The sequence below is a fragment of the Suncus etruscus genome, chromosome 6, assembly GCF_024139225.1.
Source record: "Suncus etruscus isolate mSunEtr1 chromosome 6, mSunEtr1.pri.cur, whole genome shotgun sequence".
NCBI lineage: Eukaryota > Metazoa > Chordata > Mammalia > Eulipotyphla > Soricidae > Suncus > Suncus etruscus.
Window position 1 is genome coordinate 77816825 of NC_064853.1, and position 23814 is coordinate 77840638.

Consider the following 23814-nt stretch of genomic DNA (forward strand, 5'->3'; position numbering starts at 1 on the left):
ATTATGGAGTAAATTTGTGTCTGCACAGAGGCAGGCTAACATGATGGGTGAGTGAAGTGAAGTGAAGGTCACACTGGTGGTGGGATTGGTGCTTGAACGTTTAGTACCTTAAATGAGTGTATTATGAACAAATTGTAAAATCATGGTGTTATAAAGATTAGGAATAAAATGAATGTCCGTAGGAAATTGATAGTAGAATTGAATGCTTTTTGCTTTTCTCTTTCTAAAAGGTTATATTGAGCTCTAAAATGTCTATTTGAAATGACCTTTATTTAAAACACAGATGTCTAAGGCCATATCTTATTTAAAACATGAAGAAAATTCTTGTAGGAAAGGCCAGGAGATTGTAGAAAAATCATTGTGATTAGAGAGGAAATTATTAGTAGAATTGTTCAAAGTAGTAAGGATTTGATAGCCAACCCCTCTTCATTTGGTTATAATGCTAAAAAATCATTTTCATTTGTATTGACCCCGGTAATTACTTGAAAATAAATTTTCATCTACTATTAATTTGGGCAAAATAAGTATATACTTTTCTTGGTGCATGTTGAGTATAAGAAATAGAATCACCATAATTTCTCTAAAAAAAAAATACCCTAGTAGTTACTTCTGTAATATGTTATTCTTTAAAAAGAATCTTCAAATACATCTGGGTCAGTCTGTTCTGGGCATCCTTAGTTATATTTTATTCTTCTCTTATAATAAGAAACAAGAAGCTTATTATTTTATAGTATTGCTAACAATGTTGACCATCAGCAGACTAACAAGACACAAGTCAGAGTAAGGGAAAAGAGTATTAGGCATAGCAGTGTAATTTTAAAGATTATTGTATAATCACAGCTGAAAATGATTTTCTTTTCCTGTGACCCAGATTTCCTATTTATACAAAATTTCTAGCCTTTTTTTAGAGCCTCAAAATCAAATGTACTTTCAACACTTGGGGCTTTTTCAATAAGAAATAAGTCAAAGGCATATGTGTTCTTGGGCCTTTAGGATAACATAGATAAAGCCATTTAGATAGAGAACAACTTTTGATAATTAGAAATACTTTCTTAAGATTTCTAGGTTGGGAGCCAAATACTAAGTACTACTTACAAAGGAAAAACAAAACCAAAATCAACTCTTAAGGGGTGTCATGTTACTTTTAAAAGAGCCATAGCTTTGTTACTGACTTATTTGGCTTTCAAAGTGGTTAGATTTAAGGACCCAAGAACTTGATTATTAAAGGCTGGTGTCATCACAGGATTGAGAGCTGCTGAGCTATTTACAATAATTACTTTATTTTTTTTGTTTTGTTTTGTTTTTTTGTTTTTCGTTTCTTTCTTTTTTTTTTTTTTTAATTTGGTTTTGGTTGGGGACCACACCCAGTGACTCACTCAGGGGTTACTCCTGGCTTTGCACTCAGAGTTACTCCTGGCAGTACTTTATTTTGAATTGTATGTTAAACAATGTTTACAAAATTTTAGGATGTACATAGGGAATTTGTTTCAAAGGAAGGAAGGAAGGAAGGAAAGAAGGAAGGAAGGAAGGAAGGAAGGAAGGAAGGAAGGAAGGAAGGAAGGAAGGAAGGAAGGAAGGAAGGAAGGAAGGAAGGAAAGAAGGAAGGGAGGAAGGAAGGAAGGAAGGAAGGAAAGAAGGAAGGGAGGAAGGAAGGAAGGAAGGAAGGAAGGAAGGAAGGAAGGAAGGAAGGAAGGAAGGAAGGAGGGAAGGAGGGAGGGAGGGAGGGAAGGAAGGAAGGAAGGAAGGAAGGAAGGAAGGAGGGAAGGAGGGAGGGAGGGAGGGAAGGAAGGAAGGAAGGAGGGAAGGAGGGAGGGAGGGAGGGAGGGAGGGAGGGAAGGAAGGAAGGAAGGAAGGAAGGGAGGGAGGAAGGAAGGAAGGAAGGAAGGAAGGAAGGAAGGAAGGAAGGAAGAAAAAGAAAGGAAAGAAAAAAGAAAGAAAGAAAGAGAGAAAGAAAGAAAGAAAGAAAGAAAGAAAGAAAGAAAGAAAGAAAGAAAGAAAGAGAGAAAGAGAGAAAGAGAAAGAGAAAGAAAGAAAAAATGATACAGGTGTTTGGTATTTTTTTCCTTATAAAAGCTCTATAAAATCATTTTCTTTTAACATAGAACATAGGTTATTGACTTATAATTTCCTAAAGTTGTTTCATTATATAATCATACAACTTTCTGTTGTTCAAATTTTATTTGAATGGTTGGGGTTTTTTTTGTATAATATATATAATCCACAAGATTTCATTTCTAATCTTTTTCTCTTAAAAATGAAAATGTTTTTATTGTGGGCTATATTGTTTATTTTTCCTGTCTTGGTTTTAATCTTTTTTTTTCACTTTGAAGTTTTAAATTTAATTTGTTTTATTTTATTATTTCAGTTAAATTTTTTTCTTAACTTACATGACTTTATGGTTTATTGCATGTCATTCTGTTGATTAAACAAAAATAACTGATAATTTATCTTCATTTTTCATGCCATTGATGTCATATTATTTGCAGTTAGAGAGACAAATGAAGAAGCTAGAATTCTTTTGGGTGGGGGAGGTTGGTGTTTGGGTCACACCCGGCATCGCTCAGGGGTTACTCCTGGCTCTCTGCTCAGAAATTGCTCCTGGATGGCTTGGGGGACTATATGGGATGCTGGAACTCAAACTACTGTCCTGTATGCAAGGCAAACGTCCTACCTCCATGCTATCTCTCCAGCCCCAAAAAGTTAGAATTCTTTTGGTCACTATTGCTTTCTTCCTAATGTATATGATCTTATTTACTCTTCAACATTGTTTAAAAATTTTAAAAATGTATGGCTCGGGGCCGGCGAGGTGGCACTAGAGGTAAGGTGTCTGCCTTGCAAGTGCTAGCCAAGGAAAGATTGCGACCGTAGTTCGATCCCCCTGCGTCCCATATGGTCCCACCAAGTCAGGAGCAATTTCTGAGCGCTTAGCCAGGAGTAACCCCTGAGCATCAAACGAGTGTGGCCCGAAAAACCAAAAAAAAAAAAAAAATGTATGGCTCTCTCCTCTCTTTCTCCCCCATCTCACTCTTTCTCTAACCCATGATTCTGTCCTTAAAACATGCATGATTGGGGGCCGGGCGGTGGCGCTAAAGGTAAGGTGCCTGCCTTGCCTGCGCTAGCCTTGGACGGACCGCTGTTCGATCCCCCGGTGTCCCATATGGTCCCCCAAGCCAGGAGCAACTTCTGAGCGCATAGCCAGGAGAGCGTTACCGGGTGTGGCCCAAAAACCCAAAAAAAAAAAAAAAAAAAAAAGAAAACATGCATGATTTACTTCTGCCATTTCTTCTTACATTTTATTTATTAGACATAGTTAAAGGTTACCCACAGCCCAAGGCTCCTGGGGGTGTGTGTAGACTATTAAAAAAAAAAAAACACAATTAAATCAAACAGGGCAACTAAAATTCCACAGTGAGATGAAAAAAAAAGTTCAGGGCTCAATTTAGTAAAATCTGACAAGCTGAAAATGAGATTCTACCCAGCATCCTAAAGTAAACAAATTAGACCTCTGCTGAATTTGGGACAAGAAAGGAATTCCAGAGGGGAATAAGGCCATGATGGACCCAACAAAAGGAAGCAAGTGAGAGCCTAGGAGTCAGAATTTCCCTGCAAACAGCCGACCTCACTTTCCCAGGATTCTTTAACAATTGTCCTAAGACAGGGGTCTTCAAACTTTTTAAAGTGGGGGCCAGATTACGGTCCCTTAGAGAGTTGGAGGGCCGGACTATATGAGCTACTAATTCCTACTCATACTGCACATATCTTATATAAATAAAATGAAAACCATTTATAAATAAACAGATCACACACCAGTATTTCAATGGGAACTGTGGGCCTGCTTTTGGCTAATGAGATGGTCAATGTCCAGTTCCATATTTGTCACTGCCAGCCGTAACAAGTGATGCAAGTAGGCATCAGTTAATCTTGATCTGGTTGGAGATTTCAGATGTTTCATTCTTGTAAAAGTCTGTTCACAGGCATAAGTGCTACCAAAGATGGTTACCATTTTGAGTGCATGATTCCTGATATTTGGATATGTCTCAGAGGGGAGAGATGCATAGAAATTCAAAAGGTTACTTGACTTAAATGCATCTTTCAGAGAGTCACAATTCTGCTGTTCAGCCTGTTCCATTTGGTAAATCGTAAGGACATTTTCAATCTCAACAGAAAATGGGTTACGAAAAAGCTGTATGTCCTGTTCATGGAGATGAAGCTCTTTGAATCTAAATTGAAACTCCTTTTGCAACAATTCTAGTGAAGCCAGACATGTTTCCTTTGGGAATGCAACCAATGGTTTGTCCGCTGATAGGTTTTGAGTTGTTGGGAAATGACTGAAGTTTTCCTCCTGTACTTGTTTGATGAGAAGGCCTAATTTTACTTTAAATGCTTTCACATGCAATGCCACATCACAGATGAGCTTCCCCTTGCCTTGAAGTTGCAGATTGAAACTGTTGAGTAGCTCTGTTATATCTGTCAGAAAGGCAAGGTGCCATTTCCATTCTGCATCATTGAGCTCTGGTACTTATTGATTTTTTAGAAAAGCTGTAATCTGTGGAAGTAAGTCATAGAAACGTTTCAAAACTCTCCCTCTACTCAGCCAACGGACTTCTGTGTGGTACAGAACATCTTCATGGGCAACATTTACCTCAGATAGAAATTCCTGAAATTGTCTGTGGTTCAGTGCATGAGTTCTAATGTAATTAACACAAGATACCACAATTTTCATAACAGAGTCCCACTTCAGTGATGTACAACACAGCGCTTGTTGGTGGATGAGGCAGTGTATGGCAATTGGATGAGGATGGTTATGTTTGTCTATCTCTTGTGTAATGTGAGCAATTACTCTTCTCTTAGACCCCACCATACTAGGAGCACTATCAGTTGTTACACTGACTAGTTTAACCCAGTCCAGCTCCAAACCATTCACAGTTTGGCAAACCTTTTCAAATATATCCACTCCTGGGTTGTACCTTTGATACTTTGCAGTGCAGCAAGCTCTTCTGTGACTTCAAAATACTCATTTGTCCCACGCATATAAATGAGAAGTTGGGCAGAATCACGAGCATCATTGCTTTCGTTGAGTGCCAAGGAAAAATAGCAAAGTTTCTTTGCAGAGTTTTGCAAATGGTGCAGCAAATTTTCTCCCATTTCTTCAATCCTTCGTGTCATTGTAACTCCTGAAAGGCTCACTGTACTAAATAAATCGGCCTCCTTTGGACACATCTCTTTGGCAACAGAAATAAGGCATTCTTTAACAAATTCTCCCTCCACAAATGGTTTGCCATTGCGCGCTATTAGCTTGGCAACTTGAAAACTTGCCTTCAGTTTTTTTGCGTCACAAAAGTATTTTGCTGAGTCGTCAGTGTATGTTTCAGTTGTAATATTTTATCTTTTCTCACTTCTCCAACCAATCATATTTATCTTTATGTTGAGTTTGATAGTGGTGTCACAAATTGTATTCTTTGAACACAGCAACTATATTCTGGCATATCAGACACACAACTTTTTTTTTGTACCGCATAAAAAAGTATCGTAAGTCCACTGTTCTTTGAATATCCTACACTTGCCATCAATTTTTCTTTTTCTTGACATCATTGTTTCCTAGGGATTCCAAACTGATATTAGTGAAATACAAATATGTGTGTATATATACACACAGTGTATGAACCCCCATTAGTCCCTGATGTGAACACTTACCCCTTGCAGGCTTTTCTAAGCACAGAGAAAGAAGTCTTAGTCTTAAGCACAGACATAAGTAGCCTTCAAAACAAAGCAAAATACCTCAAAACTTTGCAACCCCAATGAATATAAATATTTACACTGTTGATAAAAACAATAGTATCTTGAAAGTCAAGTTTTTCAAAAATCAAAACAGGACTAAGGGACCTACGGGAGAGTAAAAGAGCATGTACGGAGCCTGTAGTTATATGACAGTATATTTTCAAGGGTGGAGAAACCCTGTATCTCTTAGGGCAGGGGAATTTCCTTTCTAATCTCCCCAATTTTTTTTTTTTTTGTGGTTTTTGGGTCACACCCGGCAGTGCTCAGGGGTTATTCCTGGCTCCAGGCTCAGAAATTGCTCCTGGCAGGCACGGGGGACCATATGGGACGCCGGGATTCGAACCGATGACCTCCTGCATGAAAGGCAAACGCCTTACCTCCATGCTATCTCTCCGGCCCCAATCTCCCCAATTTTTATTTTTACGGTCCCTATGCAAAAAAAATAGCACAAATTAATTTTTTTTTGTAATTGTTGTTGCTTATTTGTTTTTCTTTTCTTTGCCTTTTTTTTTCCCCTCCTGTGCTTTGATTCGTCTTTATTTTGGGACCATGGTTAGTGTTTGACTGTTATTTTTATTGCTATGGTGCTTCTCAGGTTTTTATTTCTTTGTTTTGGTTTTGGTTTTTTGGAGGGTTGATTTTTTTGTATAATTTTTATGTTTTCCTTTCTTTTTCCCTTTCTTTTCTTAAACTGATTTTTATAGTCTCTAGAAGAACCCCTATTTATTGCTTGTTTGAATTTTTGCCCCCCCTTTTTTCTTTCTTTCTTTTTTTTTTTTACCTTCAAAAAAACCCACATAACTTGAACCGTCATGTTTTGCCTCACAAATTGAGGGGGAAATAATGGAGGGCACCAAGACCAAACAGTCATATGAACATTGAGTAGAAATAAAAAATGATCAGACTTAAATACCAAATCCAAAGCCATCTACAACAGAATTGATACCCAATCTACAAGCTAGACACAGAAGGGACCACTTATACTAGCAGCCTGCCGGGGGGGGGGGGGAGGGAGGCAAAGGAGGGATGATATGGAATACATGCTGGGAACAGGGGAGGGGGGAGGACAACATTGGTGGTGGGAATGCCCCTGATTCAATGTCACTATGTACCTAAAATACTACTGTGAATGATTTGTAATCCACTTTGGTAAAAATAAAAATTATTAATAAAAAAAATCAAAACAGACTCAGGAGCAGCTAAATGGGATAGATAAATAGGGCGAGCTATGTAAGAAGGTCTTAGCTTCTTATTCTCTTTTCCAGTCTTTTTATGTGCACTTACCCAAAGACTACTTAAATCATCCTTTTGGAGTTTTTATTAAGGCTTTTGTAGCTGGGCATGATAGTTAACTGATTGCTATTGATGGTTCATTCAACTTCTAACACTTCTTTCTTGACGTGGAAGGAAGTCTGATTTCAGCCTTCTAAGATATTCTAATTCTTAGGGCATCTAGGAGTTTCCCCAAGGTAAGCCCATTAGCATAAATTTCAGTGTTGTTGAAAATGGCTTGTTACAAATAACAAAAATTAATCAGTTCACTTTTCCTCTGGAACTATTTCAAACTGGGCACAAAACTAAATATTATATCAAAAGATGCCCCTCTGTATATGAGAAATTAGAAGGATTTTTACATAGTCGTCATTTAGAAATCTCCCTTATTCCCCTTTTGTTTTGTATTTCCTATATCTAAACCTTGATTTTTCTCCTGTTACTTGCCTTGCTACTTTATTAGATAAGGCATATTTATCCTATAGCTTTCTGAGAAAGAGTTTATGGAAATAAATCTTATAGGACTTTCTAAAGCTTTTTTAAAGCTTATCCTCTGTTTCCAAAGCTTATCCTCTTTTCTAGGATTGGGGAACTCTAACTTCTTAGCAAGGATCTGGGACTTTAGATTTGGGGGATTGGAAAACTTATTTTCCCCTGATAAAGGACAAGAGAGCAAAGATTTTAGAGTTTACAGATCATTATGGTCCCTATTTTATGTTTAATTATATTTTTTCTTTTTTAAAATAATTCTTTAAATTTTTTTTTTTAAATCTTAAACTTACATTTAAAGCCAAAACAGGCTGCAGTTGGGGATTCTTTTGGATCCTTTCCACCCCTTTTATGTCAGTCTCAGCCTGCACTGCTGGTTTGAAAGGAACTTGAAACTTTCAACTTCTGATCTTTTGATCAGTGAGAAAACTGGGTGCAGTCTAAAAGGTGTTTTGTGAGAAGACTAAGTGCTGCCTGAAAGTGCTCCTACCCAAGACTGGCAAACATTCACCAAGCCCTCCTTTCACCCATACAACCTCTGTTTCTGCTCTGTTCTCATAGGTCTGGACAAGCAATGCCTTGTCCATCTTCTTTCCATTTTAACAAATCAATTTTGTTTCTTTGCTTTGTTTTACCCATTTTTAAAAATACACCATTTGGTCCACTTTTTCTTTACTCTCAGTTGACTGTGGTTTGGGGAGAAATACATGTGTTTAATCTACTAAATTTAACCAAAGCTCTCCCCAAATCCAATTTGGTTGACTTTTATTTTTACTACTTGCTTTGATAGAGCTTGGCTGGTTTTGCATTTGTTCTCCATGTGCTCACTTGCTGTGCCAGAGGTTTAAAGAAGATGTCCATGAGGAGGAAAAATTAGGGGTTTTAGAAATGCTCACAGTAGTTTCATTTGTGAGATCCTAAAGTGCCCCAGTCATTATGAGCCACCAGACTCTCCAAACAGAAATAGTTTCACTCTTATTTGTGTAAACAATTTGGAGCATTTTTTAGAGTTTGTAATAAAGTGTGTTGCTTATTATTGAAAGCAGAATCCAAGGTAGGAAATACTTTTTGGTGGCATGCTCCTGACAGTAGGAAGGGCCTGGGAAGTGATTTCTCAGAGCTAATTAAAAGGAGTCAAAGAGCACTTTCCCTGACATTGATGTTTTCGTCCTTTAATTTAGTATTATTTCCAGTTCCATTCCCAAAATGACAATATACATCCCACCCCCCATGAAAGTCTTCTTTGTGGCATCTAACACTGTCCTTACCAAATGGCCTCTGTCTAGGCCGAAGCCAGCCTCTAATTCAAACAAGGTGAGAACAATGGGTTTTTGGAGTATGGGCATTCTTTGGGGATCTTATTCCATATTTTTTTTTTGTGCTTACTAATCAAGTGAAATTGAAAAAAAAATCACAAAAGTAAAATTCCCTAAAAAAATAAAGTTCATTTCTGCCTAGGCTCCCCATTCCTGGCCAGTGAAGATGGTGTGCTCGGAGGAGTGATTGTTCTCCGCTCATGTAGGTGTTCCACGGAGCCTGACTCTACCCAAACTAAGGAAACTCTTTTAGGTAAGTCAGACTTATAGATTATGTATGTGTCTTTCTCATTCATTTTTATTTTTTTAAGACATGGAGAGATTTATGACCTCTATGTTAACTATTTCAAATTATGGAGGACTACGATTTTTAAAATTTTATTTATTTAGATATTTTGTTCAATCTTTATTGTACTATTATGTATAAGCCAATAAAAGATGAACCTTTCTGAGTACACATATTTTTCAAATGAACTTAGAACCAGAGGCCTTTTAATAAAACTCAATATTGAGAACATTGAACCAACTATCTATGTGTATTTTTTCATAAAGCCTTTGAGATTACTTACACCAATATATATAGTAACACATCTCACCTACTCTGTAGATGGCGGTGAAGCAGTTCTGTGGGGAAACCCACCTAGTAAAAATCTATGATCTCTTTCCTATAGTCAGTGAGACACCAAGGCTTGGCACCATCGGCTTTCAAGATAAGTGACTTTTCAGATGACTGCAGGACCAGGCACTTCTCTTGAGTAAAATAATATCTAGCCAAACAAAGTTCTTTTTAAGTTTTTTACTCTCAGAAACTTGATAAGTAACATTTGTTCTAAAACTTCTACCTCTGGGGGTAATTTGCACATCATTTGGTAACTAATAAACCTTTAAAGTCTCTCAGAGGCAAGTAGTATTCTAAGTTCGTATAAAGAGTGGCCATGAGAAATCTCAGTGTTCTTAATATTCTCTGGGATAAATATAATCATGGAGATACTTGCAGAGGTTCTCAAAGAGAAGCATACTAAAACAAAAGAGACATAAATGAGAGCATGACCTTTTTTTTTTTTTTTTTTTTTTTTTGGCCACACCTATTTGATGCTCAGGGGTTATTCCTGGCTAAGCACTGAGAAATCGCCCCTGGGTTGGGGGGACCATTTGGGACACCAGGGATCAAACCGCAGTTCATTCCTTGACTAGCACTTGCAAGGTAGACACCTTACCTCTAGCGCCACCTCACCGGCTCTTAGTATGACTTTCTTATAGTTTCTATAACCCACACTAGTCCCAGAATCAGAGAGAAAGTGTTTCCAGGAAGAGCTATATTAATATCTCACTGTCTGCCTAAATGAAATGGTGAACAACTCTCTATGTTGAAAACAAAACATGTATCTTTTACTACCACTCCTAAATGCTTCCTTTTTAAAACAAAGTTTTACATGTTTTATTGGGTGCATATTGTAATATTAAAACTAATTCTGTATACCACAATACATAATTTAAGTGAATGTGTTCACATTGGAAAGAAGAATAGGATTGAAATGATAGTGCAGTGCTTAGGTGATGGGCATTGCATGGAATGAGCTACATATGCACCACATATGTTCCTCTGCTTCTCTGACCCGAAGCAAACCCTCAGCGGAACTGGGTGTGCCTTTCTCAAAAAGAAAAATATATGTTAATTTAAAAATATAACATATGAGGTCAGGGTGATAGCACAGTGGGTAGGGCATTTGCCTTGCATGCAGCCAACACAGGTTTGGTCCCCTTAGTCCCCTGTGGTCCCCAAAGCTTGTCAGGAATGATTTCTGAACACAGAGCCAGAAGTAATTCCTGTGCACTACCACCAAATGTAGCCCCCCCCAATATATATAAATAAGTAAATAAATAGAATATATAATCAAAATTAAGAAAAATTCTAAAGTTCTTAGAATCATCAGTATGTACTAATGATGTTTCTAGAGTCTGATATTATTGGTCACAAGCATTCAGAATTTGTTTTTTATTTTTTTTATAAATTATCTTTAAATACTGTGATTACAAATATAATTGTAGTTGTATGATTACAGTCATGTAAAGAACACCCCCCCCCTTCACCAGTGCAGGATTTCCACCACCAATTTCCCAGATCTACCTACTCCTCACCCCACCCACACCTGTACTCGAGACAGGCTTTCTTTTTCCCTCATTCATTCACATTGTTATGATAGTTTTCAGTGTAGCTATTTCTCTAACTGTACTTATCACTCTATGTGGTGAGTTTCATGTCATGAGCTGCACCTACATGGGAAGATGGGGGGAAATAAGGGTTGGGACCGAGGCAGTAAAAGATTAGAAATGAGATCTGTAGGGCAGTATCAAGGTCACAATACAAGATGGATGTTATGGATATATAAAATATATGCATACAATACTATCAATAAGAAAACAAGGAAAAAAAATTCCAGTGACTGTCCCAACATAAACCAGTGCTAGAACGGCCCGCCCTCCTCCCAAAGTGCATTCCCATTAGTGTAGGGAGAGGTAGGGGGAAAGCCTGTTGACCCCTATAGAGTCCACTTAGACCAGTGCTCAGGGAAGGCCTGAAGTCCAAGGGAGAAAAAGGGGGACAGCTGTGGGCTGCCAAGCCTCCCAGCATTCTTCAGGCTAGGGAGAAGGGCTCCGGTATGGGGCCTCCCCAAATCCCATACCTGGCAAGAGCTGGTCTCCAGAATCAAAGAGGAAACCGGAAGCCAGATGTCTGCCCGCCCTCCTCCCCATGCACCTCCCCCCTGGAGTACGGAGGGAGGGGGGAAGCTTGAGGACCACTAAGAGTCCACCTGAACCCACTTCTGGCCATCTGAGCTGGCACCCAGGGAAGGCCTGGAGTCAGGGGGAAAGACAAGGATGGCTGGGGGCCTGCCAAGCCTCCTAGTACTCCTCAGGCCAGGGAGAAGGGCTCCAGTATGGGGCCTCCCCAAACCCCATACCTGGCAAGAGCTGGTCTCCAGAATCAAGGAGGAAACTGGAAGCCAGATGTCTGCCCGCCCTCCTCCCCAAGGCATTCAGAATTTGATTCCTAATGCATTATCAGCTCAAACTTCCTTATTAAAATGGCTGACTCCAGTTTGAGGCAGTGAACATTCAAGAGTTAACTAGCATATCTTGTTAGACTTGGAAAAGCAAGAAAGCACTGGAAATCTAATGCCAGGGGCATGTCAGAAAGACCCCAGATCCTGCCTGAAAGGACTCCAAGGTGGTCAAATATGATACACATCATAGTCAAAAAAGAAATAGATACCACTGTTACCTACTTTTAATTTTTCAATGAAAGCATACACATACATAGAGACATATACACAGAAACACACACAGAGACACACAAACACACATTCTCAACTCCCCAAATTGGGGACTACCTAATTTGGTAGCAAATGCCCTTTCCTATAGACTCTATGAATAGTTCCATGATTTCTGACTCGGCCTTGTCTATTCATCTTCTACTTCTTCTGGCTCTACAGACTGTGTAGGCTTCTTCCAAGGGATCATGTTTTTTCCTCAGTAACTTTCACGTGTTGTTACCTATGCTTGAATGTCCTGGGCCAATGATATTCTTCTTTTATGACACAGTGCAGATAGGGATTCTCTGAAATCTTCTGAGATACCTTCCTTCAGCTGATTGTTACTTTTTTGTGCCATTGGCATTTCTTAAAAGTCTGTTTATGACACAATCTAGACCTGTGTTCCAGTAGGTACCATATTCCTATCCATGTATCCAACACCACTTCTTTTTTTTTTTTTTTTTGGTTTATGGACCACACCCGGCATTGCTCAGGGGTTACCCCTGGCTGTCTGCTTAGAAATAGCTCCTGGCCCAAGCTGTATACAGTCTGGTCATGGTTCTAGCAGCAGTCATCTGTAACTCGAAATCTTGGCTTTTGGGCCTTCCAAAGGGTGACAAGTCTTCTGATTTTGTCTTGTCGTTAGCTAGAAAGGTTGGATAACCTTCACTTAGGTCAAGTTGTTCCCATTTTCTTCGTTGTCAGGATGTCATAAAAAAGCCCTAACCTAGGGTTTGAACTACGATCTGCACAATGAACATGATCCCCAGATTCAAAGGTCTGGCAGAGACCATTGTAATGGAATGGGGCTTCTGGAAGCACAAAGACAATGTCCTAGGTGCCATCCTAGCTTCAGTGCAAAGACCAAGATCACCAACCACAGAAGATGAATTAAAATGACAATGATGGAACAGAACTTCTAGAACCACAAAGACTGACTTCATCATAACTCCCACCGCAGGATCTGTGCAGATACTGAGATCCCTAGTCACAGAGGCCTGATAGTATCACCCAGGACAGAGCAGAGGTCTTACAAACACCACAAAAGCACCACCAGGAGAGTAAGTGATCCTGAACAGAGTCTATAGTTGATCCCATGACAATACACTCCAAGGGCGGAGAAACCCCATATCTCTTAGGCCAAGTGAATTCCTTTTCGAATGACCCCAATATTTACTGTGCCTGGGCAGGAGGGAAAAAAAAAAAGCACAAATCATTATTTTTATATATATATATATATATATTATTTTATTTTCATTTATTATTATTATTTTTATTTACCCATCTATTTTTGGTCAATTTCTCTGTTTGGGTGTGATAATTGAAGTTGTCCCCAGTTATACTTATTCTTTCTCTTCCTTTCTGTTCTTCCTTTGTATGCTATGCCATGTTTCCTATATCAAGACCATGACATTTTTTTGTTTGTTTGTTTGCTTGTTTTGTGTTTATTTTTGTGGGTTTTTATTTTTTTTTGTTTTTTGTTTGTTTTGTTTTGTTTTGTTTTTGGTGCTTGTGCTTATTGTTGGAGCCCTCACGGGATATTTGACACTTCTTTTTGTACTGGTGGAATGTTTCACCTTTTTTCTCTCCTTCATTTCTCAAACCGATGTTGAAAACCTCTGGAAGAATTCCACTTATTTTCGGCGTATTAGACTTTTACCCCAGTTTATTACTTTTCTCTCCTTTAAACAAAACCACGTAACTTGAACTAGCTAGTCCTGCCCCCCCAATTAGAGGGGGAAACAAGGGAGACACCAGGACCAAAGAGGTGCAAGACTACTATGCAGTAGGCTAGATACAGAGGAGACCACACATCCTAGCTACCCTGGGGGTGAGGGAAGAGGATATGGGTGGTAGGACAAAAACGGAGGTGTAGGGAGGACAATTTGGTGATGGGAATTCCCCCTGATTTTATGTAAATATGTACCTAAAATATCATTGTCAACAATATGTAAGCCACTATGATCAAAAATAAATAAATAAATAAAAAAAAAAAAAAAAAAAAAAAAAAGAAATAGCTCCTGGCAGGCACGGGGGACCATATGGGACACCAGGATTCGAACCAACCACCTTTGGTTTTGCTTGCAAGGCAAATGCCGCTGTGCTATTTCTCCGGGCCCCCATGTATCCAACACTTCTTAATGAAAAAAAAAAAAAGTTCCCCTTCTCTGTCCTGCCTTTTTATTTTATTCTTGTTGCCAGAATCTGGACACAATGCTGTGTTTGGGGATGGGTAACACTTTGCTGCAGTTTTCACACTGTGCTGAGCTAGGACTTGTACTCATTATTTCTCTAGATTCACACTTGGAATGTTGGGTACTTCCAAAGATTAAACTTGCAGCCTTGTTTCAATGAGACACTGCTCTCTTACTAAGCCATCCTTGATTTTCCTAAGCTAACATCTTAGTCTTTATTTTTGTTGTTGTTTTCTGAAGTAGACCACAGATCTTCTTTTTTTTTAACTTTATTTAAAGAAAAATCATCACATAGTTAATACAGATGACCATAATATGTGTTTCAGATAAGTGAGAGCAAAGTCGTTTAGAAAATAAAAAATATATATAAAGAAAAAGGGTGAGAAGAATGAAAATTTTAAAAAAGAAGTTAAGTTGACAAGAAAATCTGTTAAAATTATTGTATCTCCAATGAAGTCACTAAAACAATGATGAAGGTTTATTAAGTTCTTGCTACTAGCTGTTCACTATGTTGTTTCATTTGTTTCTGAACATTAAGTGACCTCAGCTACACATTGGCATCTAAATTGGTGTGTTCCTATGGGATCAACAGCATCAAACAAATGCACTTGTTCAGGAATTCAAAGCACCATTACTCATATGCGACTTTTGTGGGGCATATTTTTAGGTGCCATGTTTCCTGGAAGTAAAAGAATGCCCGCACTTGTTCCCAAAAAGGCCTGGAATAAGTCATGTCCAACTTTTTACCCAATCTCCAGAGTGGGTTTCTGATTGTTATCATGAGAATGCAGTACATTGGACTTCTCTACTGATCTTTTTTAGCAGACATTTTAGGAATAAATTGACCACTTTATCAGAATATCCTTATATGCTTTCTTTTTGTTTTTAATATAATTTTTATTTTGATCATAGTGGCTTACATATTGTTGATAATATTTTAGGTATATATTTACATAAAATCAGGGGGATTCCCATCACCGATTTGTCCTTCCTATACCTCCGTTTTCGTCCTACCTCCCATATCTTCCTCCCTCACCCCCCCGGGGCTGCTAGAATATGTGGTCCCCTCTGTACCTAGCTTACTACTTAGTAGTCTTACACCTGTTTGGTCTTGGTACCTCCCTTATTTGCCCCTCTACCTGGGAGGCAGGACTAGATAGTTCAAGTTATGTGGTTTTGTTTGAAGAAGAGAAAAGTAATAAACTGGGGTAAAAATCAAATATGCTGAAAATGGGCAGAATTCTTCTAGAGGCTCTCATCATCGGTTTGAGAGATAAAGGGGAAAAAGAAGGTGAAACACCCCAGCAGTACAAAAATAAGTGTCAACTAAAATATCCAGTGAGCACTCCAACAATAAAGATAGGCACCACAAAAAAGCCATGGTCTTGAGATAAAAAACATGGCAGAGCACATAAAGAAAGAAAAGAAAAGAAGAAAATAAAATAAATATAAATGATGACAACAACTTCAATAACCACACCAAAACAAAGAAATCGACACAAAGTAGATAGGTAAATAAAAATAAATAAATAAATAAATAAATAAATAAATAAATAAATAAATAAAAATAAAAAATGTTTTGTGCTTTTTGCCTTTTTTTTTCCCCTCCTGCACAGGCACAGTATATATTGGGGTCATTCGAAAAGGAATTCTCTTGGCCTAAGAGATGCAGGGATTATCCACTCTTGGAGTATATTGTCATGGGATTAATTATAGACTCCGTTCAGGTTCATTTACTCTCCCCTTGGTGCTTTCGTGGTGTTTGGAAGACTTCTGCTCCATCCTGGGTGATAAAATCAGAACTCTGCATCTAGAGATCTCAGTATCTGCACAGGTCCAGGAGTGGAACTTATGATAAAGTCTTTCTTTGTAGTTCTAGAAGTTCTGTTCCCTCAGTGTCATTTTAATCCGTCTTTTGTGGTTGGTGGTCTTGGTATTTTTGCTGATCCTAGGATGGAACCTAGGATAGCGTCTTTTGTTGTGTTTCCAGAAGACCCATTCCATTGCAATTGTCTCAGACAGACCTTTGGAACTGGAGATCATGGTTGTTGTGCAGGTTGTAGCTCACACCCTAGACTAGGGCTTTTTTATTGGTCCCAGGATACATACAGTCTGGTCATGGTTCTAGCAGCCAGTCATCTGTAAATTGCGTCTTGGCTTTTGGACAGACCAAAGGGTGACAAGTCTTCTGGTTTTGTCTTATTGTTAGCTGGTGAGGTAGGATAACCTGCTCTTAGGTCAAGTTGTTCCCATTTTCCTTGTTGTCAGGATATCATATTAGAGCTGGCACTTGTTGGTGGCCCAGCAATATTAAGAATGTCCCGGATGGGATTTGTTTCCTATAGCTGTTGTGAAGAACTGTGTCGTTTCTATGTCTGGGATCCAGGGTTCAAGGCTAGACGGATGGTGTCTAATCACCTGGGGTCTAAGTTGGGTCCACATGACATATTTTCAAGGTGGGAGATAGCCCTGTATTATAAACAAGTATGAGTTCTTATCCTTAGTAGATAAGAGCTCGTTTTTATACATAAGATGTCCCCTTTTTTAAGTGTGTCTTTGCAGGGAGAAATGGTGCTACATTATATTGCTGGTGCATTTGGGGGTGGAAAGAGAAGAAAACAGAAACAGGTCACACACCCAAAAAATAAAAATAGGAACAAAAATATATGTACTCACATATGTATATGAAGAACAAACATTTAAAAAATGAAATAACAAAGTAATTAAAGGAATAAAGTGATGCAAGATACTACTTTTGGGGAAAAGCAGGTAAAGAGGTGGTGCAATACAGGTCTTATACTTATGATGGAAGTATAGGTTTCCCCATTGTCTTTTGAGATTTTCTTGTGGTGTGTGGGTTCCCGGGCACCTTTACATCACACTCCCTGACCTTATTGAGATTGGCAAAAGATTTGCGGCAGGGAGGTCTTGGAATGGTTCTTGCATTGGGGATACTTTTAGAGCTAAGTCCAGTTTCAAGTAACAGTCCACGTAAGGGGGAGTTGGTAGGGGGGGCCGCGCAGCATGCGTCAGCAGGGGAGTTGGTTGCCTTTTCTTGCAGGGGACAAGGTGTGCGTTTGACTGGCTGTCCCTTCGCTTAGGTGCTGGGTATTGGTTCGTTGGGGTATGAGGTCAGTTTTGATGCCTAATGAATTAAGAACTGAGGGTGAAGAGTTTTAGTAGGTGGGATGTCTAGATAGGATTAAGGGGTGAAGGGATAGTCGAATTTCCAAAGGGGGGCAAAGGGGAAAGTATATGGAAGGGGCAGGAAAGAAGAAAAGAGAAAATACATTAAAAAGAAACGGAGAAGAAAAAAGAAAAGAAAAGAAAAGAAGAGAAAAAGAAAGTAGTGAGAAGAGAGGAGAAAATAGCAAGGGAATGCTAGTTTGTTTGAATGTGTTCGATGAGTAGGGCCTGTAGTAGAAGTCTGTAGGTCACAGTTGCTGCTTCGGTGGTCTGACTGGTCACGTGCTTCAAATCCTAAAAGAAGGTATAACCTAGAGATAAAGTGTATGTTAAAGCGTTTTCTCAGTACATTCTCGTAGGGCAAGCTGGGTATGGTATCTCGTGTGACTGAGCCCCGAAATGCCATCTTAGTTTGTCCACCCTTTGTATCCAAGAACGCTTGTGGACAGAAAAGCTGAGAGGTTATTTTAAATATTGTAAGATTAAGGCATTAAAACATATTGTTATGAGATGTTTCCATTGGAGTCAGTGATTTCCCATGGTATTCTTTACCTATGATCCTGTATAAGATCCCTAAGAGATTATTATGGGCCTTTGTAGTAGGAGGTTGATTACATACCTGTTCTGTCTATGCTGCTGTTTCTGCTGTTGCTGGTTTCTTTGTGGTATAATGTGTAGTCAAGCATTTGTGTTGTTCCTCTTTCACGTGTTTTGGGCACTGCTCCCAAGTATATATTGACTGTTACAGTGTTTGGAGTTTCTACCCTGTTAAACCCTGTTATTTGATTGTTGAGTATTAGTTGTATATAAGGTGTATGTTCTAAGTGCTTCAGAATAGTGCTATCATTCTGTGTTTATCTGTCATCTTCTGACTTACTTCATTTAACATAATATGTTCTAGGTCCATCCACGTACCTGCAAAGTCTGTGATTGTATCATTTCTGACTGCTATGTAGCATTCCATTGTGTATAGATACCACATCTTAATGATCTGTTCATCTGTTGTTGGACATCGAGGTTGGTTCCAAGACCTGGCTATTATACTGAGTGCTGCGATAAATAGTGGGGTGCACATGTACTTTGGAATAAATGTCCTTCCAACTTGGGGGTAGATACCTAAGAGAGCAATTGCTGGGTCAAATGGCAGGTCAATTCTGAGTTCTTTGAGCACTTTCCAGACTGTTCTCCATAGGTATTGGACTTGGGGACATTCCCACCAGCAGTGGATGAGAGTGCCTTTCATACTGCATCCCCGCCAACAGAGATTGTTCCCATTATTTTTGATGTGAGCCATTCTCACTGGTGTAAGGTGGTATCACATTGTTGTCTTGATTTGGATCTCTCTGATGATGAGTGAAGGTGAGCATGTTTTCATGTGTTTGTTGGCCATCCTTCTGTCTTCCTCAGAGAAGTGTCTATTCATTTTATCTCCCCATTTTTTATGGCTTTATTTGGCTTTGGGGGCTCAGCTTTCTGTATGTTCTGTATGTCCTAGATATCAGCCCTTTATCTGATGTGTTGAGTGTAAAGATTTTTTCCCATTCTGTTAACTGTCTTCTTATGTTAAGTAGGGTTTCTTTCGCCATGCAGAAGCTTTTTAGTTTGATGTAGTTCCATTTTTTATGTTTGATGCTAAAGTTCTTGCCATTGGTGCTCCATTCTCAAAGACCTCTTTGACATATAGGTCTTCGAGTGTTCTGCCTATTTTATTCTCAATAAACTTTATAGATTCGGGTCTGATTTCAAGGTCTTTGATCCATTTTGAGTTGACTTTTGTATAAGGAGTGAGGTATGGGTCAATTTTCACTTTCGTACATGTGGTTTTCCAGTTGTACCAACACCATTTTTGTTGAATAGACTTTCTTTGTTCCATTTCAAGGTCTTGCCTCTTTTGTCAAATATTAGTTGGCTGTATATCTGGGGGTTTATGTCTGGGAATTTCTTTCTGACCCACTGGTCTGAGGTCCTGTCTTTGTTCCAGTACCATGCTGTTTTAATCACTATGGCTGGCTTTATAGTATAGTTTCAGGTTAGGTAAGGAGATGCCACACAGCTTCTTGTTTTTCAGTATGTGTTTGGCTATCCTGGTTCTTTTGTGGTTCCAGATGAATTTTGTGATTGATTCTTTGAAGAATGATGTCTGAATTTGGATAGGGATTCCATTAAATCTATATAGTAGATTGGGTACAATAGTCATTTTGACTATGTTAATTCTACCTACCCATGAGCTTGGAATGTTCTTCCATTTCTTTAGACCCTCTTCAATTTCTTTCTGAAGTGTTTTGAAGTTTCTCTGGTATAGGTCCTTTGCTTCCCTTGTAAGGTTGATTCCTAGGTACCTGATATTTTTTGATACTATTTTAAATGGAATTGTATTTTTAATCTCTCTCTCCTCGACTTCGTTATTTGTATAGAGAAACGCTACTTTTATGTATTGACTTTGTATCCAGCCACTTTGCTGTATTGGTTAATTGTTTCTAGGAGTTTTACTGTGGATTCTTTAGGGTTTTTGATTTATATCATCATATCATCTGCAAATAGAGATAGTTTGAGTTCTTCTTTCCCAATTTGGATCCCTTTGATTCCCTTCTCTTGTTGGATTGCTATTGCTAGGACTTCTAAAGTTATATTGAATAAGAGTGTAGAGAGTGGACAGCTTTGCCTAGTTCCTGACCTAGTTTTTTGCCATTATGTATAATGTTGGCTGTGGGCTTTTCATAGATAGCTGTAACTATTTTGTGGAAGGTTCCTTCTAACCTTATTTTGCTGAGTGTCTTCAACATGAAAGGGTGTTGGATTTTGTCAAACGCCTTCTCTGCATCAATTGATATGATCATGTGGTTTTAGTCTTGTTGATCATATGCTCTTCTCTTAAAAAACAACACTATGGGTTGGGAATATTAGATAATAGCATGTGTCCAGGAATTAGGCCATCTGAACACATTAAATTTAAATGGATTTAAGTTTAAATGGATTACTGAAAATAGTCTGTGCAATAAGTGGTTTGGGGCCCTGAAAGGTAGCACAGTAAGTAAGGTGCTTGTCTAGCACACTTCTAAACTGGATTCGATCTTCAGCATGGGTACAGTTCCATTAGCACTGCCAGGCATGATCACTATGAGCATAGTTGTCTCCCCAAAGCCAAATATAAATCAGTAAATAATAATAATAATAAAAAAAGAAGACAGTTCGGTTGTGAATGTGTTTACAACTCCCACCCATCCCATTACTTCCTGTCCTTCCAGAACATCCAATGCTGATCAATCCAGCCTACAAGTCATTGCTTTAATTTGGGGGAAAAAAAGCTTGTCCCTGGAATGGAACGGCTGAAAGGAATTAATTTTCTCTCTGCTTTTAGTGCTATAGTATAATAACTTTTGCTTTCAGAGCCTCCACAGAAGTGCTTTATTGTGGCTGCTAGACCTAGAACGACAAATAAATAAGTCAAGATACTTCAGGCCTTCTAATAGAAAAAAAAATGAAATCTTTGCCATTTTAAGCTGTGGTTTCAAACAGGCAATTAGAATATATGCAAAAATGAGCCCAAATCCCTCGATTTCTCTTTATGTGGACATATCTTCCTTAGCTTGCCCTGGCTTTCCTGATGGAGGCTGATATTCCCATCAAACACAGTGATTAGGAGGAAGTGGTGAGCCTCATGATCAATGAGAAACAGACTGCAGATATTGAAGGAAAATCCTGACTCATTCAGAAGAGACAGAGGGGTTCTTGGGAGTACAAAAGAGTGTGTGTGTTTGCCTGCAACCTTTGTGCCAAGCTTATTTTTGAGCTCCCCACAGTACCTAGCTTGAGGCCCACAGTTCATTCAAAGCCTGCTCATCTGAGAAGTGTCCCTAGGAAATAGTTATTTTCCCATTTAGTTGCCTTCACCATACCCAGAATAACTCAGGTTCTTTATGATCAAAGAATATATTTGTGATGTGGTGATTTAGTTTTGTGCCCCCATGTAGTCTGGTCTGACCTCCACTTAAATGGCATACAGGTAATTTTTTTCTGCAAGAATTTTTAGTATTTTTATGTGATTGCCTGAAATGATAATGAATTGGAACTGTACTTCCTTCCACTCTGCACCCCCTCCTTTTTAGAACAAGCTAAGTTCTTTGTTAAGTACTCTTGACACTGTTACTAACACATGCTATGGTTTCAAAATAAAAAAAAAAAAAAGAATTGACTCTTCCTGGATCATTAAAAAGATAAGAGATTATTTGCTGTAAGTTAAAATTCTGGTTTTGCTAGCATTGGCAAGCATGTATAAAAGAACTTCATTCTTTGGGCACCAGCAGTGTCATTTATGGCATATACCATGGCATATGACATTTCACTTATGGCATATACCACTATGAGCACTTGTGACAGGCATTCTGATGGGCTCACATCATCACAATAATCCTCAAACAGAGGCAAACATAGTCCTGGGCTGATGGTAGGACCTTTTCCTCTATTGTTCTTATGAAAGATATCTAGTTTTAATATAGTTCCTAAATTTTTGTTTTATCTTGGGGAGGAGCAGTTGTACCACACCTGGCAGTGCATATGGGATGCCTGGAACCCAGCACAGGTTAGCCATATGCCTGGCAAGCACACTACCTACTGTACTATATCTTTGGCCCCTAGACCTAAGCCTTTTAAAGTTTGTTTTATCAAGGGATCAGATGTCATAATTGAAAGCATATTTCTTAAGTGGGATAGTGAACAGCAATGCTTTAGGATTATTGCCTTTCTACTGTAGTCTCAAAAATAGGCTGATATTTTGGTTTTTATTTAATTATTAAATGAAAGAAAGCAAATGAAGCAGTCTGGGATGTAACATGAATAAGGCAGAAGAGCAAAGTTTTGAACAGCAAAGTTGTATTTACAAGTTTAGTCTTTTGAACAATGAAGTTGCATTAATCAATGCTCAAAAGTGCCGTTTTCAAAATCAGTTTACATTTTTAAAACACATATATCGATTACAAGTAACCGTAATCTTTTATAACAGAAATGTCTTCCATTAAATATCACTAACCCATATTCAAAAATGGCAAGTAGAATTTCATTTATAATTCTTTTTATCATAGAAGCACAGATCTACTCTAACCATGCGGTATGGTGTGGGGGAGGAGCAACACAAATATCCATCTGAAATAAAGAAAACCTATATTGGACTGAGAAGACTGAAGAGGCTGTAATACCTGTATTGCATGCGGTGGGGCTCAGCTAAATCCCCAACTATATATTCCATGGAGACCCTTCTGAAGTGACCATGGGAAGTCCTGGTACCAAGGCCCAAGCAGCACCTCAGTTGCTCAGCAATGCCACATTCTTGCATTAGTGGCACAGCAGCCTCTGGCCTTACATTAAACCACCAGCTTGGCTGAGGAACTAGTGTCAGGAATGGCCCCAGGGCCACAGGGACACCAGTTGGAGGAAGTGCAATGGTTTATGACTGGATTGACAGGAATAAATAATTCTTATTCCTGTCACTCTCAAACTCTTTGGAAAGATTTTAACATTTTTATAGGCAATTTTGACCTGCTCACAGGGAATAGAGATCACTCTAGCATGAAATAAATCCTAAAAAAATATTTGCTGAATGAATGAAATCATGTTTCAATAAAACTTGTTTTACTGAATACTTTTTGGTTCTGCAGAGAACGGCCAAGCCCCAGCAAGTTTCCAGCAGTTTCTAATACAGTAAAATGATGAAAAAAGAAAGAGCACTGAAAAGTCCTTCAGGGTTTGTGTTACTATTTGACCCACATCCCCTCTCTTACTTTTCCATCAGCATCTTTCTTCTTAGTCTTGAACAAATTGAAGAGAGCCTTGGAAAGAGAAAATGATTGTTTTCTTGGCTTAGTGTCTGTAGAGTTCTATAGAATTTTAGCCCCACTGCCCCAGGACAGTTCCTTAGTGAGAGTTTTGCAGGGATGCAAGCCAACTTTGAACTATTTCATGGCCATAATGGGATCTGCATTATATGAATCTGAGGAATTTCATGGTTGAATAATAAAAGCATCCTCCTCTGAATTCCCCACTGGATTCTAAAGAACAAAAAATTAGGGAGTCAGTGGTATTGAAAAATAACATTTTTTTTGCAGTTCTATTTGCAGTTTTTTCTTCCCATTAAAAAAAAATAAAGTATCCTTGTTGAATAAGGAATAATTTAAACACTGCAAGATCCCCAAGATTAAGCCATTAGACTTGAGGCTAAGGAGTGGCAGCTCACTTGGCAACAGCTCATTCTGAGTTTCTGATCTTCATGTT

At 38.6% G+C, this 23814-nt stretch overlaps 1 protein-coding gene across 1 annotated transcript in view; it reads left to right on the forward strand.

Annotated features, from left to right (window-relative positions):
• The window catches only part of TASP1 (taspase 1), a 205785-nt gene that overhangs the window by 150107 nt on the left and 31864 nt on the right, over positions 1-23814 (forward strand). Inside the window, exon 12 of the mRNA XM_049774347.1 lies at positions 8998-9108. Within this exon, the coding sequence (XP_049630304.1) occupies positions 8998-9108 (111 nt within the window). The remainder of the gene's footprint in view (positions 1-8997; positions 9109-23814) is intronic.